The sequence below is a fragment of the Oncorhynchus keta genome, chromosome 7 (genome assembly GCF_023373465.1).
Source record: "Oncorhynchus keta strain PuntledgeMale-10-30-2019 chromosome 7, Oket_V2, whole genome shotgun sequence".
Taxonomy (NCBI): Eukaryota; Metazoa; Chordata; class Actinopteri; order Salmoniformes; family Salmonidae; genus Oncorhynchus; species Oncorhynchus keta.
The window spans coordinates 47513748-47531923 of NC_068427.1; the positions used below are offsets into that span (position 1 = coordinate 47513748).

Sequence of the window (18176 nt, forward strand, 5' to 3'; positions counted from 1 at the left end):
AGTATACCACCATCCTATGGCCACAGCACATACTGAACGCAATCCCTGCCAACTGGGCACAGACATCAATTCAATGTCTACTCCATGTTGGTTAAAAATACAACAACATTGATTCAACCAGCATTGGCCCAGTGGGCATTATAACATGTCACCTTTTATTTGAGGGTATTTTCATGCATACGTTTTACCGATTAGGAACAAAAGTATTTGGACACCTTTACTTGTAGTGTATTAAAGGTAGTAACCTTTTAAATGTAATGTTCAGTTAAATGATGTATGTAGATATTGGTTCCATTACCCTGTCAACAGTCTATGAACTTCTCTAATGAGTGACTGTTATCCACACTTTGGTTTTGGTAGTCACTGCCAACAAACAAGAATGTTACCATTTTCAGACAAACACGTTACTTCCTTCAGCACACTACTACAACAGTGTGACTGTTTTGGAATAAATTGTTCAATATTTTTCCTTTAACATCCTCTGTGTTGTGTGCTTATTGTTTAACCATTGATATGTTCCAGGTCATTTTGAGAACTTTAGGAGCATCAGGTACTGCTGGAATGTCTACCAGTAGCATGTCCATCTTTATGTGATAAATTAAACTGGTCACTGTTCAAAACATTTATTAAGAATTAAGAAAGTATGAATAGTCCTCACTTTAGATTAGCGACTGAATGATCAGTAAATATTTTATAATATAATTCATTAAACATCTTATGAATTATCTTATGTATCATTATTACAGACTATAAAAGTTCTTAATAAATGCGCTGTTGTGCTTAATCATTAATGCCTATTCTAGTTATGTAATTAATATTAATATATTGTGAACAAACTATTCCTTACAAATGTTTTTTTACTTAATAATATAAGCCAGTTAGCGGACGCTTTTATCCAAAGCGACTTACAGTCATGTATGCATACATTCTACGTATGGGTGGTCCCGGGAATCGAACCCACTACCCTGGCGTTACAAGCGCCATGCTCTACCAACTGAGCTACAGGACTACTACTTAACATTAACGTGTTACCCTTAATTGCATAGTCATGCATTATACCCTCAACGACTTACACGAAACACCAGTGTGATATACCTGGACGTTATGTGATATCATGCAGTATTGTACATTTCAACTTCACTGCACTTGATGAAGACGCTGTGTCACAATTGAGCCACTAGAGGGAGGTGTTTAACAACATATGGAACGACACTTGACTTCCTCAGAATGTACATTTGGAATACTTACATACTATTTATCATTGATTAACATGGAACAACAACCAGACTTATGCCTTCTCCAAGTCCTTCAAATCCAATTCATCCAAATCATTCTCTACAAAATAAATGTGGTGGGAATGAGACATTATTGATGTGGAGTCGGAATAATCATTATAAATTATTTATTACAAAGTTTTATTATAAAGTGTTACCATCTACATTCATTCTGACTCCACAGCATCTGAGAGAGCTGCTCTGGTGTGACCCCTGACCTGGCAGCAGTGATTTAGTGAGAGTAGTGGTACTGTTCATTACCAGTATGTTGAAGTTCAAGTGTCTGTGGTCACCTGCGCTGTTGCGTTTAATCACTAATGCATATAGTAGTTATTTATACATTTGAGAATACCTAACTGACTAACACTTAACACATGTTAAATTAATAATAAATGGTGAGCAAACTGTAAATTCCTAACAAATGGTTTATTACTGAACATTTTAAAGTGTTACCCATAATTGCATATTCTTAAATTTGACCATCAACTACTTCCACAATACACCATTGAGATATACGTGGATGTTATCTGATATCATGCATATTGTACATTCACATTTTACTGCACTTGTTGAAGGCATTGTGTCCCAATTGAGCCACTAGAGGGAGATGTTAAACCTACAAAATGACTCCTGACGTTCTCAAAATGTACTTTTAGAATAGTTACATACAGTTTATCATTAAATAACATGGAACAACACCAGACATTGATATTTGGAATATACAATCCACAATGTCTAAATTGTTTTTTATAACACAAGCTTAATCCTTCCGTTGCCTTCTCCAAGTCATTCCATTCCAATCCATACAAATTATTCTGAATCAACACCACATGTATCTGATGAGTCATATCAGTGTATTGTTACATGAAAGAAGCAATTACAACAAGTGTCTTACAAAACTATATTATTAAACCTGTTAATCAAACTGGGGAATAAAAACATAGGAACTATGAACGCCTTAACTTCAGAGTTAAAATATGTTTAGCTGTCACTTTGAACCATGGATAAAAGAAAGCATAAATTATTGGATTAATTAAGGAATTAACAAGTGGCAGAAAGCCGATGATAACTGATAATAAATTGTCAATTACAAAAGTAAAAAAGAAAACAAATAGAAATGGAATCCAACAAATGAAATAGTTGACAACAACAATAGACAGAGTTTTTGTTGCTTTTCTCTCAGACTTATTTGCCCGTACAGTTTTAACACCAGACACACTGGCAGCCTCTTTTGAAAATACCTTTCTGTCCTGTGATCTGGCCACCACAAAGATTTTCATATAAAGTGTTATAATAATAGAGCAAGGGACAACCATTGTAATTACAACATCAATTATATTACCCCAGGTTATTCCTTCAACAATTAAACATTATTTCAAACACCTACTGGGTACCAGTACATTGACAAAGTTTTTTATAATAGCAGCTCGGTATATGATACAACAACACCAGGTAATGGATATACAACACATAATTCTTGTTGTTGTTATTTTAGAGTGGTACAATAAGGGATCACACACAGCAACATAGCGGTCAATAGATATCAAGACCAAATTACCCAGAGATAAAGAAGTACATAAAAAATCTAATGTAGATCTGAAAGACACAGAAATATTCCCCAAAACCCCAGCATGATTCCATTAATGCTACAGTCACTACTGGTATCACAATCAGTCCCACCAGGAGATCCGACACAGCCAAAGAGAGGATGAGCAGGTTGGTTGGAGTGTGGAGCTGCTTGAAGTGAGAGATGGACATGATCACGAGTATGTTAAAAAATACTGTAACTGCTGAAATCAATGAGAAGAAGATGTACAGTGTTATGTAGATAGATGTCGATAGCAAAGCCTTTCTGCATGAAGAGTTTCCGTCTTGAAAACAGTACTGAACATCTTCATGTTTCTCCATTTGTAACAAATGCTGAGGTCCTGCTGCTCCTGCTTGGTTCTGTGTGTGACCTTCTCAGGTCCGCCTTTTGACTAACTCTGAGCTCTGCCTCTCTATTTATCCCTGAGCTACTGACACTCCCCTCCCAGGAAAATATAGCATGGGTGATGTTTTGGTCATTCAAAGGGTATTTTACATTGGAAACTGTGTAAGACTAAATGTTTTGGGCGATGTCAGAGCTCATTTTGAACCATAAGCCACAACCTCAGGACACATGATGGCCCACCACATGTCAGCTGGTCAGTGTGTAGGAAAGTTGACAGTAGGGGAGTTGATGAGACAGTATAAGTTTATGGTGTACATGCTAATAGCAAATGCAATCAAAATAGTGGCATTCCATAGACCATAAAAATGTTGATCTGAACTGAATTATTAATACATCACTTGTCTGAGCCGCTGAATTGCGCCTCCACTTTGTCTCTATACTGACATTTTGCCTGTTTGTGTCACATCCTGATCTGTTTCACCTGTCTTTGTGATTGTGTCCACCCCCCTCCAGGTGTCTCCCTTCTTCCTCATTATCCTCTGTGTATTTATACCTGTGTTTCCTGTCTGTCTGTTCCAGTTCGTCTTGTTTGTTCAAATCAAATGTATTTATTTGTAAAGCCCTTCTTACATCCGCTGATGCCACAAAGTGCTGTACAGAAACCCAGCCTAAAACCCCAAACAGCAAGCAATGCAGGTGTAGAAGCACGGTGGCTAGGAAAAACTCCCTAGAAATGCCAAAACATAGGAAGAAACCTAGAGAGGAACCAGGCTATGAGGGGTGGCCAGTCCTCTTCTGGCTGTGCCGGGTAGAGATTATAACAGTACATGGCCAAGATGTTCAAATGTTCATAAATGACCAGCATGGTCAAATAATAATAATCACTGTAGTTGTCGAAGCGTGCAACAAGTTAGCACCTCAGGAGTAAATATCAGTTGGCTTTTCATAGCCGATCATCGAGAGTATCTCTACCGCTCCTGCTGTTTCTAGAGAGTTGAAAACAGCAGGTCTGGGACAGGTAGCACGTCCAGTCAACAGGTCAGGGTTCCATAGCCGCAGGCAGAACAGTTGAAACTGGAGCAGCAGCACGGCAGGTGGACTGGGGACAGCAAGGAGTAAACGTGCAAGGTAGTCCTGAGGCATGGTTATATGGCTCAGGTCCTCTGAGAGAGAGAAAGAAATAAAGAGAGAAAGAGAGAATTAGAGAGAGCATACTTAAATTCACACAGGACACTAGATAAGACAGGATAAATACTCCAGATATAACAGACTGACCCTATGCCCCCAACACAAGTATTCAGACCTGTTACTCAGTACCTTGTTGAAGCACCTTTGGCAGCGATTACAGGGTATGACGCTACATGCTTGGCACACCTGTATTAGGGGTGTTTATCCCATTTTGCTCTGAAGATCCTCCCAAGCTCATTCAGGTTGAATGGGCAGCGCCGCTGCATAGCTTCTTTCAGGATTCTCCATAGATGTTCTATCGGCTTTAAGCCCGAGCTCTGGCGGAGCAAGTTAAGAACATTCAGGGACCTGTCCCGAAGCCACTCTTGAGTTGTCTTGGCTATGTGCTTAGGGTCATTGTCCTGATGTTAGATGAACTATCGCCCCAGTCTGATGTCCTGAGCGCTCTGGAGCAGGTTTTATCAAAGATCTCTCTTTAATTTGCTACATTCACCTTTCCCTCAGTCCTGACTAGTCTCCCTGTCACGAGTCCGACCGAGGGTGTTTCCCCTTCCCGGGCGGGTGGAGCTCAGCGGTTGTCGTCACCGGCCTATTAGCTGCCACTGATTGTTTTTCCTCCCCCTCCTTGTATGTTTAGTGGTAGCACCTGTTAATGTTAATTAGTTTGTCTTTATTAGACAGCCGGCCCGCCTGGTGGTTGTGCAGGATTATTTCAATGTAACCTTCGGCTCTGTTGTAGAGGTACGTGTTAGTGCCTGGTCGTGATTTTTTCCATTGTATTTTTTGATTCCCTGGTGTTGGGAACGTAACTTTTGTGAGCACCCTGTGTTGCGTTGGTGCTATTAAAAGACGCACAGCATTGAACTCTGTCTCCTGCATTTGACTCCACACCCACGATAGCCGGAGCATTACATTCCCAGTCCTTGCCACTGAAAAACATCCCCACAGTATGATTCCTCCACCACCATGCTTCACCACAGGGACGGTGCCAGGTTTCCTCAAAACGTGACACTTGGCGTTCAGAGCAAAGAGTTCAATCTTGGTATCATCAGACCAGAGAATCTTGTTTCTTGTGGTGTAAGAGTACTTAAGGTGCCTTTTGGCAAACTCCAAGGCTGTCATGTGCCTTTTATTGAGGTGTTGCTTCCGTCTGGCCACTCTACAATAAATACCTGATTGTTGGAGTGCTGCAGAGATGGTTGTCCTTCGGGAAGGTTCTCCCATCTCCACAGAGGAACTGGAGCTCTCTCAGAGTGACCATCAAGTTCTTACTCACCTCCCTGATCAAGGCCCTTCTCCCCCTATCGCTCAGTTTGGCCGGGCGGCCAGCTATAGGAAGAGTCTTTGTGGTTTTCCCCAGATCTGTGCCTCAACTCAATCCTGTCTCGGCGCACTACGGACAATTCCTCCGACTTCATGGCTTGGTTTCTGCTCTGACATGCACTGTCAACTCATGTCCAATCAATTGAATATACCACATGTGGACTCCAATCAAGTTGTAGAAACATCAAGGATCATCAATGGAAACAGGATGCACCTTAGCTCAATTTCGTGTCTCATACCAAAGGGTCTGAATACTTATGTAAGTATTTCTGTTTTTATTTTTAATACCTATGCAAATTTACAAAAATTAACGGTTTATGGGGTATTGTGTGTAGAAATTAAAATGATTTAATACATTTTCGAATAAGGCTGTAACGTAACAAAATGTGGAAAAAGTCAAGGGGTATGAATACTTTCCAAATGCAATGTATGTATGAAAATACCCTCAAATGAAAGGTGACATTTCTAAAATGTCGCCTCATATAAAACATTTGAACTCATATCCAAAGTGCTAGACTAAAAAGCTACATATTTTATACATTTCCTGCAGAAAGAAACAGAGGACAGGGATTACTTTCATGTCCAGAGGCCAGAGGAAGGAACTATAATTCACAATCTGTGACAGAGGGATAATTTTATAATTTGAAATATTCTATAATGAACAAAAATATAAAACTTAAGATTAGAGTGTCACGATCGTCATAATGATTGGACCAAGGCACAGCGTGAGTAGAGTTCTCACCAAACAAAACAATAAAACACAAACAAAACTAATAATAGTTCTAACATGCAACTATCCATAGACAAGATCCCACAAATCACAAATTAGGAAATGGCTGCCTAAATATGATCCCCAATCAGAGACAACGATAAACAGCTGTCTCTGATTGGGAACCATACCAGACCAACATAAACCATTAATCACCTAGATCACCCACCCTAGTCACTATCACGCCCCAACCAACAGAGAATAAACAGCTCTCTATGGTCAGGGCGTGACATACACAGTTACAGTCATATGGAAATCAGTCAATTGAAACTAATTCATTAGGCCTATGGATTTCACATGATTAGGAATACAAATATATATATGTTGGTCAAAGACATACAAAAGTATAGGGACACCCCTTCAAATGAGTGGATCTGGCTATTTCAGCCACACCCGTTGATGATAGTTGTATGAACTCGATCACACAGCCATGCAATCTCCATAGACAAACAATGGCAGAAGAATGGGCTTACTGAAGAGAGAAGTGACTTTCAACGTTGCACCGTCATAGGATGCCACCTTTCCAACAAGTCATTTCGTCAAATTTCTGCCCTGCTAGAGGTACCCCATTCAACTGTAAGTGCTGTTAATGTTCAATGGAAACATCTAGGAGCAACAATGTCACAGCAACGAAGTGGTAGGACACACAAGCTCACAGACCTGGGAAGGCAGGAACTCTCTGTCCTCGGCTACAACACTCACTACCGAGTTCCAGACTGCCTCTGGAATCAATGTCAGCAAAATAACTGTTCGTCAGGAGCTTCATGAAAGGGTTTCCATTGCCGTGCAGCAGCACACAGGTCTAAAATCCCCATGCACAATGCCTAGTTTTGGCTCGTGTGGTGTAAAGCACGCCACCATTGGACTTTGGAGCAGTGAAAAATGAATTCTCTGGAGTCACAAATCAGACTTGGCACATGACGGCTTTGGAGATGGCCAAAAGGCACCTTAAGTACTCTTACACCATGAGAAACAAGATTCTCTGGTCTGATGATACCAAGATTGAACTCTTGCTCTGAATGCCAAGCTTCACGTTTGGAGGAAACCTGGCGGATACCATGAGAATGCTTCCTGCCCCAATGCGTAGTGGCAACTGTATAGTTTGGTGGAGGAAGGAAAATGATTTGGGGCTGTTTTTCATGGTTTGAGCATGACCCCTTAGATCCAGTGAAGGGAAAACTTAACACGACAGCATACATTGACATTCTAGACTTTGTTTCAACAGTTTGGGGAAATCCATTTCCTGTAACAGCATGAAAATGCTCCCGTGCACAATGTGAGGTCCATTCAGCAATAGGTTTGTCTAGATAGGTGTGGAAGAACCTGACTAGCCTGCACAGAGCCCTGACCTCGACCACATCGAAAACCTTTGGGATGAATTGGAACGCCGACTGCAAGTCAGGCCTAATCGGCAAAATATTGTATGATGTAAAAGGCATCATCAAACTGTATGATGATGTGGCCGGTGAGACTTTGATTCTTGAAAGTCAAATATCTTGAAAAGTTGACATGAGACACTCAAATCATTTTGGGACTATATCAACAGTGGACTAATAAAAAATAAACCAAAGATAATTTGAGTGTAATTTCCCTTTAAGGACATAATTGCTAACATCTAGGTCACTCCACACTATTAGCCACACCCCTGGGTCAGTGATGCAGCACCACCCCGGGCTGCATCACGTAGTGCTCTAAAGAAGTTAACACATCCATCTACACAGACGTCAGCAACGCAGCCAAGGAGTACAGCCTGCAGGTATATGGTACGTAAACAACAACCTCAGAATACTACAACGTGTAGGTGTGTGTGTGTGTGTGTGTGTGTGTGTGTGTGTGTGTGTGTGTGTGTGTGTGTGTGTGTGTGTGTGTGTGTGTGTGTGTGTGTGTGTGTGTGTGTGTGTGTGTGTGTGTGTGTGTGTGTGTGTGTGTGTGTGTGTGTGTGTGTGCAGAGAGACTCTGGGGAGGGGAGTTTCTGTCAGTAACTCAGGGATAAATAGAAAGGCAGAGCTCAGAGTTTCTCAGAAGGCGGACCTGACAGGGTCACACACAGGACCAAGCAGGACCTCAGCATTTTGAATTGAATTACAAATGGAGAAACATGAAGATGTTCAATACTGTTTTCAAGACGGAAACTCTTCTTGCAGAAAGGCTTTGCTATCGACATCTATCTACATAACTTATAGCTGTTGGTACATGGCGCTCTTCTTCTCATTGATTTCAGCAGACTTACATAAAAGTAAATTTTTATTATTATTATCTTCTTCTCATTGATTTCAGCAGTTACAGTATTTTTGAACATCTGGTGATCATCTCCATCTCTCACTTCAAGCAGCTCCACACTCCAACCAACCTGCTCATCCTCTCTCTGGCTGTGTCAGATCTCCTGGTGGGACTGATTGTGATACCAGTAGTGACTGTAGCAATAATGGAATCATGCTGGGGTTTTGGGGAATATTTCTGTGTGTTTCAATTCTACATCGCTTTTTTATGTACTTCTTTATCTCTGGGCAATTTGGTCCTTATATCTATTGACCGCTATGTTGCTGTGTGTGATCCCTTATTGTACCACTCTAGAATAACAATAAGAAGAATGATGTGTTTTATTTCCATTACCTGGTGGTGTTGTATCATATATGATGCTGTCATTACAAAAAACTTTGTAAATGTGCAGGTACCCAGTAGGTGTTTGAAAGAATGTTTTATTGTTGAAGGAAAAACCTGGGTTAATAACATAATTGACATTGTAATTACAATGGTTGTCCCGTGCTCTATTATTATAACACTTTATTTGAAAATCTTTGTGGTGGCCAGATCACAGGCCAGAAAGCTATTTTCAAAAGAGGCTGTCAGTGTGTCTGGTGTTAAAACTGTACAGGCAAATAAGTCTGAGAGAAAAGCAGCAAAAACTCTGTCTATTGTTGTTTTCAACTATCTCATTTGTTGGATTCCATCTCTATTTCCTTTCCTTTTTGTATATTTTTTAAGTGAAAATGTTTTAACCTTTATCATCAGCTTTCTGCCACTTGTTAATTCCTTAATTAATCCAATAATTTATGCTTTCTTTTATCCATGGTTCAAAGTGACAGCTAAACTTATTTTAACTCTGAAGTTAAGGCGTTCATAGTTCCTACGTTTTATTCCAACATTTGAGTAACATAGATTTGCCATAGTTATGTAATACAATTGTTGTAATTGCTTCTTTCATGTAACAATACACTGACGTGACTTATCTCAGTGTTTTCATCATAGATACCTGTGGTGTTGATACAGAATGATTTGGCTTGATTGAATTGGAATGACTTGGAAAAGGCATAAGAATGCATAAGCTTTTTTATTTTTATAAAAGACATTGTAGACATTTTGGGCTGTATATTCCAAATACCAAAGCCTGCAAGGAGGAGGTTATGAGTCATTCTATATCTTGTTTAACATCACCATCTAGTGGCTGAATTGGGACACAATGCCTTTAACAAGTGTACTGAAGTTGAATTGTTCAATATTGCATAATATCAGATAATGTCCAAGTCTATTGTGTAAGTAGTTGAGGGTAAAATGCGAGAATATGCAATTATGTGTAAGACTTTATAATGTTCAGTAATAAACAATTTGTAAGGAATTTACAGTTTTCTCACCATTTATTAATAATTACTCCCACATGTGTTAAATGTTAGTCAGCGAGGTATTCTCACATGTGTAAATAACTACTATATGCATTAATGATTAAACGCAGGAGACCACAGCAGACACTTGAACTTCAACATACTGGGTAAGAACAGTACCACTACTCTCACGACACCAGAACAGCTCTCTCAGATGCTGTGGAGTCTGAATTGATATAGAGATCGGTAACACTTTATTTTAACACTTTGTAATAAAGAATGTATAATGGATTAGTAAATGGCTTATTCATCACTCATGTATCATTACTCCCACATTTGTTTTAGTAAGCTAGTTATTCACACATTTATGACAACTTTTATGGTATGTAATAAAGATTCAGCAGATCATTCATAATAATTTTAATAAATATCCTTATAAACCATGTACTAATCATTAGTAAAGTAGTTTTGCAGTCTCTAATCTAAAGTGAGGACTATTCATACTTTCTTAATTCTTTATAAATGTTTTGAACAGTGACCAGTTTAATTTATCACATAAAGATGGACATGCTATTGGTAGACATTCCAGCAGTACCTGATGCTCCTAAAGTTCTCAAAATGACCTGGAACATATCAATGGTTAAACAATAAGCACACAACACAGAGGATGTTAAAGGAAAAATATTGAACAATTTATTCCAAAACAGTCACACTGTTGTAGTAGTGTGCTGAAGGAAGTAATGTGTTTGTCTGAAAATTATAACATTCTTGTTTGTTGACAGTGACTACCGAAACCAAAGTGTGGATTGCAGTCACTCATTAGAAATCAGATCAAATCAAACTGTATTGATCACATACACGTGTTCAGCAGATGTTACTATGGGTGGAGTGAAATGCTTGAACATCTCATAGTGCAGCAATATCTAACAAGTAATATACAACAATTTCACAACAAATACCTTAAACACACAAATCTAAGTAAAGGACTGGAATTAAGAATATATGGAGATATGGATGAGCAATGTCAGTGTGACACAGACTATGAGCAGTTTATAGACTGCTTACAGGGTAAGGGAACCAGTATCTAAATACATATCTTAACTGAGCATTACGTTTCAAGGGTTATTACCTTTAATATACTACAAAATCAAATCAAAATCACATTTTATTGGTCACATACACATATTTAGCAGATGTAATTGCAGGTGTAGTGAAATTATTTTCTTCCTAGCTCCAACAGTACCTTAACAATTCATAACAATACACACAAATCTAAAAGTAAAATAATGAAATTTAGAAATACTGTATATAAATACTTGACAAGGCAATGACTGAGTGGTACTGACAACAAATACAGTTGAATACAGTATATACATTTGCGATGAGTAAAGCAGTGTGTTAACATTATTAAAGTGACTAGTGTTCCATTATTAAAGTGACCAGTGATTCCATGACTATGTACAGACTGTAGGGCAGATTCTCACACAAGGCTAGAGAGAGAGGGTGCCATAAATCTTGACCAACTTTCTATCCAAGTAATTTGTTTCTCTCTCTCTCTCTAAGAGGTTAATTTTTAACTTTATATTTATATTGATGAGTGTTTATATCCCTTTATAGTCATGTTGTAAGTGTAATGCCATTTGCTCTTTATTTATTTACATATACGTATATTTTATAGTTATAACCCTTATAATCACCTCCTGGTATGGCAACTGCTCGCCATCCGACCATAAGAAGCTACAGAGGGTAGTGCATCAGGCCCAGAACAAGCTTCCTGCAATCCAGGACCAACTGTATATACTAGGTCATGTCAGATGAAGCCCCAAAAAATTGTCAAAGACTACAGACACCCAGGTCATAGACTGTTCTCTCTGCTACCACACAGCAAGCAGTACCGGAGCCCCAAGTCAAGTTCAAAAAGATCCTTAACCTGTTACATCTATGGGGGTGCTATTTCATTATTGGATAAAAAAAAACGTGCCCGTTTTAAGCGCAATATTATGTCACAAAAAGATGATCGACTGTGCGTATAATTGACAGCTTTGGAAAGAGGACACTCTGAAGGCAAGCATAACCTGGTGCCTACCCGGTCTCTTCCAGATCCGCCAGTCAGCCAGGATCTGCCAGAACCGTCAGCCAGCCAGGATCTGCCAGATCTAACTACCTGCCTGAGCTTCCTCTCAGTGCTGAGCTTCCTCTCAGTGCTGAGCTTGCCTTCAGTCCTGAGCTTCCCCTCAGTCCCGAGCTTCCCCTCAGTCCCGAGCTTCCCCTCAGTCCCGAGCTACCCCTCAGTCCCGAGCTACCCTTCAGTGAAGAGCTGCCCCTCAGTCCCGAGCTGCCCCTCAGTCCAGTGGGGTCCTGGGTGAGGACTACTAGGTCATGGTCGGCGGCGAGGTTGGCCTATCTAAGGACGCGAGGAAGAGGGACTAAGACTTTGATAGAGTGGGGTCCACGTCCCGCGCCGGAGCAGCCACTGTGGACAGACGCCCACCCGGACCCTCCCCTATGGGTTTTGGTGTGCGGCCGGGAGTACGCACCTTGGGGGGGGTTGTGTCACGCCCTGGTCTAAGTATTTTTGTGTTTTCTTCATTTATCTGGTCAGGCCAGGGTGTGGCATGGGTTTTTGTATGTGGTGTGTTTTGTCTTGGGGTTTTTTCATAGGTATTGGGATTGTAGCTTCGTGGGGTGTTCTAGATAAGTCTATGGCTGTCTAAAGTGGTTTTCAATCAGAGGCAGGTGTTTATCATTGTCTCTGATTGGGAACCATATTTAGGCAGCCATATTCTTTGAGTGTTTCGTGGGTGATTGTCCTTATGTCCTTAGTGTCATTTTGTAGTTATGTCTGTCGTGTATTAGTTTGCACCAATATTAGGCTGTTTCGGTTTTCATTACGTTTATTGTTTTTGTAGTGTTTGTATTTTGATTCGTGTTTCTTCAGTTCATTAAACATGGATCGCATTCTACATTTTGGTCCGACTCTCCTTCACACATAGAAAACCGTAACAGATACAGATAAATAATGACTGTATAAAATAAGTATTTTAAAAAGTTGCGTAATTATATTATTTTATACTCATGCAATTGCTCAGTGAATTTATATTTCTCCCAAAAAGGGTAAAAATTATTGACACCTTTTCAAGATTCTTACAAATAAAGGAGTCAAAAGGTCACTATTTTGTCCCATATTCCTAGCATGCAATGACTACATCAAGCTCGTGATTCTACAACTTTTCTGGCTGCATTTGCAGTTTGTTGTTTTGAGGTTGCAGTTTGTTGTTTTGAGGTTGCTGTCACCACCCAACTCAGCCCACAGCGCCACAAAAAGCCATCATTCACCTGAGGAGGATGATTTGCCTACACACCTCTCTCATCTAAGAGACCAGCCAGCTCTGCTCCAGGCCTCCTCAGTGTTCAGGGAGTGACCACACCCTCACCTGTTGGGAGCTGAAGAATAAATATGAGTTCCTACATCATGAGCAGCAAGAGATGAGGAGGGCGTACTCTAGGCCCTCCCAACTCTACCTACATGTACATATTACCTCAAATAACCTGTACGCCCCCTCTGTATATTGTTTCGCTATTGTTATTTTTTTGCTGCCCTTTAAATACTTGTTACTTTTATTTGTTATTCTTATCTGTATTTTTAAAACTGAATAGTTGATTAGGGGCTCGTAATTAAGCATTTCACTGTAATGTATGCACCTGTTGTATTTGGTTTATGTGACGAATACAATTAGGTTTAAATTCAGAATGTCAAATCAATCTGTGAACCGAATGTTTTGTCTGTCCCTTGCAGGTAGACTCGTGTCAGGCTGGAGCGGCAGCTGCCACGGCTGTGTGGAGAAACATTTGTTCTTCAAAATGTCCGTCCTGCAGCCAGTGGATCAGCTCAGTTGGAAATGAAGATCCCAAGATCCTCCTGGTCCCATAGGCCCTCAGCATGTCCCTGTATATGGTGCCACGAGGCCAACCACAGACTGATGCTGTCCCAGTAGGTGCGACTGGACCACACTAAAACATTTCCTGTAAAATATACAGTAACTTTCTGGAAGCAATTGGCCAGTAAGTTACTGTAATTTATTTCACGGGACAGTGACTGTAATCAATTTTATGGCAATGAATTTTATTGTACTAAAAATGTTACTGTAGTCTAATTTACAGTATATTACTGGAATTGCCCATGCAGCTACATATTACCCAGTGTTCTTTGCAAGTTTTCATTTTTACATTTTGGTAAAAATCTCTCTTTTCCTTAGTAACGTACAGTCACTGCATTCAACCAAGGTTGATAAAAAAGGACACATATCAGTCATAGCATGTAAAACATTTCTGTAACCATTACTGAAAGTGTAAATAATTGTAATGACAACACTATCTTATGATATACAGTGTATTCGGAAAGTATTCAGACCTCTTGACTTTTTCCACATTTTGTTAATAAGTGCCCCACGGTGGCTGTGGGTTTACAGTATGGGCAGGCATAAGCTACGGGCAACAAACTAATTCCATTTTATCGATGGCAATTTGAATGCACAGAGATACCGTGGCGAGATCCTGGGGCCCATTGTAGTGCCATTCATCACCTCATGCTTCAACACCATAGTACCCTCCAAGCTCGTCATCAAGCTCGAGACCCTGGGTCTCGACCCCGCCCTGTGCAACTGGGTACGGACTTCCTGACAGGCCGCCCCCAGGTGGTGAGGGTAGGCAACAACATCTCCTCCCCGCTGATCCTCAACACGGGGGCCCCACAAGGGTGCGTTCTGAGCCCTCTCCTGTACTCCCTGTTCACCCACGACTGCGTGGCCACGCACGCCTCCAACTCAATCATCAAGTTTGCGGACGACACAACAGTGGTAGGCTTGATTACCAACAACGACGAGACGGCCTACAGGGCGGAGGTGAGGGCCCTCGGAGTGTGGTGTCAGGAAAATAACCTCACACTCAACGTCAACAAAACTAAGGAGATGATTGTGGACTTCAGGAAACAGCAGAGGGAACACCCCCCTATCCACATCGATGGAACAGTAGTGGAGAGGGTAGCAAGTTTTAAGTTCCTCGGCATACACATCACAGACAAACTGAATTGGTCCACTCACACTGACAGCGTCGTGAAGAAGGCGCAGCAGCACCTCTTCAACCTCAGGAGGCTGAAGAATTTCGGCTTGTCACCAAAAGCACTCACAGACTTCTACAGATGCACAATCGAGAGCATCCTGGCGGGCTGTATCACCGCCTGGTACGGCAACTGCTCTGCCCTCAACCGTAAGGCTCTCCAGAGGGTAGTGAGGTCTGCACAACGCATCACCGGGGGCAAACTACCTGCCCTCCAGGACACCTACACCACCCGATGTTACAGGAAGGCCATAAAGATCATCAAGGACATCAACCACCCGAGCCACTGCCTGTTCACCCCGCTATCATCCAGAAGGCGAGGTCAGTACAGGTGCATCAAAGCTGGGACCGAGAGACTGAAAAACAGCTTCTATCTCAAGGCCATCAGACTGTTAAACAGCCACCACTAACATTGAGTGGCTGCTGCCAACACACTGTCATTGACACTGACCCAACTCCAGCCACTTTAATAATGGGAATTGATGGGAAATGATGTAAATATATCACTAGCCACTTTAAACAATGCTACCTTATATAATGTTACTTACCCTACATTATTCATCTCATATGCATACGTATATACTGTACTCTACATCATCGACTGCATCCTTATGTAATACATGTATCACTAGCCCCTTTAACTATGCCACTTTGTTTACTTTGTCTACATACTCATCTCATATGTATATACTGTACTCGATACCATCTACTGTATGCTGCTCTGTACCATCACTCATTCATATATCCTTATGTACATATTTTTTATCCCCTTACACTGTGTATAAGACAGTAGTTTTGGAATGGTTAGTTAGATTACTTGTTGGTTATCACTGCATTGTCGGAACTAGAAGTACAAGCATTTCGCTACACTCGCATTAACATCTGCTAACCATGTGTATGTGACAAATAAAATGCGATTTGATTTGATTTGATTTGATTTTATTTGATTTGATTTAATTCACGCATGTCCGTCTTCAACATCTGTAAACAATTCCTGGAAGCTGAAAATGTCCCAGTTCTTCAATAGCCTGCATACTCCCCAGACATGTCACATATTGAGCATGTTTGGGCTGCTCTCGGTTGACGTGTATGGGAGCATGTTACAGTTCCCGCCAATATCCAACAAATTTGCACAGCCATTGAAGAGGAGTGGGACAACATTTAACAGCCTTTAAAAAAATAAACATTTTATTTAACTAGGCAAGTCAGTTAAGAACAAATTCTTATTTACAATGACGGCCTACACCGGCCAAACCCGGACGATGCTGGGCCAATTGTGCGCCGCCCTATGGGACTCCCAGTTTTTGATACAGCCTGGATTCAAATCATAGGCCTAATGAATTCATTTCAAATGACGGATTTCCATACGACTGTATTCAGTAAAATCTTGTGTTTATATTTTTGTTCAGAATGGAATAAGTCAAGTTACTCCTCTGTCACAGATTGTGATTGATGATGCCTTCCTCTGGCTAATGTGCATAGTGAAAACAATACCTGTCCTCTGTTTCACTCTGCAGGAAAATGTTTAAAGAAATGTTGCTCTTTACTTTGGATATGAGGTCAAATGTTTAAGATGAGGCGACATTATAGAATGTCCCCTTTTATTTGAGGGTATGTTAATACACGCAGTGCATTCGGTCTACACATCGTCAGTCTACACACAATACCTGACAAACAGGTTTTTAAAATTGTTTCTAAAAATAAAAACATACCTAATTTACATAAGCATACAGACCCTTTGCTATGCGACTCGAAATTGAGCTAAAGCACATCCTGTTTCCATGGTTCATCCTTGAGATATTAATACAACTTGATTGGTTTTGGCTCCTGAATGGCGGAGCGTGTAAGGCACTGCATCTGGTTCAAATCCAGCTGTATCTCAACCGGCCGTGATTGGAAGTATCCTTAGGACGGTGCACACCTGACAACGCGTCGTCCGGGTTTGGCCGATGTAGGCCGTCATTTGTAAATCATTTATTTTTAACTGACTCTACTAGTTAAAATGTTTAGTTTTTTTTGTTGAGAAAGGCACACACCTCTCTATATAAGGTCCCACAACTGACAATGCATGTCAGAGTAGTAACCAAGCCATGAGGTTGAAGGAATTGTCTGTAGAGCTCCGAGACAGAATTTTTGAAGCACCGATCTAGGGAAGGGTACGAAAAATTTCAAGAACACAGTGGACTCCATCAATCTTAAATGGAAGAAGATAGGAACTGCAAAGACTCTTCCTAGAGCTGGCAGCCCAGCCAAAATGAACAATTGGGTAGAAGGGTCTTGGTCATGGTGACCAAGAACATGAGAGTTCCTCTGTGGAGATGGGAGAACATTCCAGAAGAACAAATCTCTGCAGCACTCCAACAATAAGGATTTTTTTTGTAGAGTCGCCAGATGGAAGCCACGCCACAGTAGACGGCACCTGACAGCCTTGGAGTTTGCCTAAAGGACTCTCAGACCATGAGAAACAAGATTCTCTGGTCTGAAGAAACCAAGATTGATCTCTTTGGCCTGAATGCCAACTGTCACGTCTGCAGGAAACCTGGCACCATCCCTACGGTGAAGCATGGGGGTGGCGCATCATGCTGCGGGGATGTTAATCAGCAGCAGGGACTGAGAGACTAGTCCGGATTGAGGAAAAGATGAACGGAGCAAGTTACAGAGATCCTTGATGAAGTCCTGATAGCTCTGGAGCAGGTTCTCAGACGGGGTCGAAAGTTCACCATTCAACAGAACAACGACCCTAACACACAGCCAAGACAGCGCAGGATTGGCTTCGGGACAAATCTCAATGTCTTTGAGTGGCCCGGACTTAAACCCGATCGAACATCTCTGGAGAGACCTGAACATAGCTGTGCAGCGACACTCCCCATCCAACCTGACAGAGCTTGAGAGGATCTACAGAGAAGAATGGGACAAACTCCCCAAATACAGGTGTTCCAAGCTTGTGACCCTGTAATCCTTGGCAAAGGTGCTTC

General features: G+C 41.0%; 3 protein-coding genes and 1 pseudogene across 6 annotated transcripts in view; 3 read left to right on the forward strand and 1 right to left on the reverse strand.

Moving 5' to 3' along the window:
- LOC118375225 (trace amine-associated receptor 13c-like) overlaps positions 1–9874 on the forward strand; it is a 189367-nt gene extending 179493 nt beyond the window's left edge. Inside the window, exon 2 of the mRNA XM_052523027.1 lies at positions 9170–9874. Coding sequence (XP_052378987.1) covers positions 9170–9611 — 442 coding nt within the window. The 3' untranslated portion in view covers positions 9612–9874. The remainder of the gene's footprint in view (positions 1–9169) is intronic.
- LOC127931185 (trace amine-associated receptor 13c-like) overlaps positions 1–18176 on the forward strand; it is a 200701-nt pseudogene that overhangs the window by 179405 nt on the left and 3120 nt on the right.
- Positions 1–18176, reverse strand: part of LOC118375224 (trace amine-associated receptor 8c-like) — a 121829-nt gene that overhangs the window by 52107 nt on the left and 51546 nt on the right. For 2 of the 4 annotated variants that reach the window (XM_052523033.1, XM_052523031.1), the window contains exon 2: positions 1386–2515. The exons of the other annotated variants lie outside the window; for them this stretch is intronic. In XM_052523033.1, the coding sequence (XP_052378993.1) occupies positions 2222–2515 (294 nt within the window). In that variant the 3' untranslated portion in view covers positions 1386–2221. Of the gene's footprint in view, positions 1–1385; positions 2516–18176 lie in introns of those variants that run through there. 4 annotated transcript variants of the gene reach the window in all.
- LOC127931184 (trace amine-associated receptor 13c-like) overlaps positions 1–18176 on the forward strand; it is a 190008-nt gene that overhangs the window by 29912 nt on the left and 141920 nt on the right. The window lies entirely within an intron of this gene.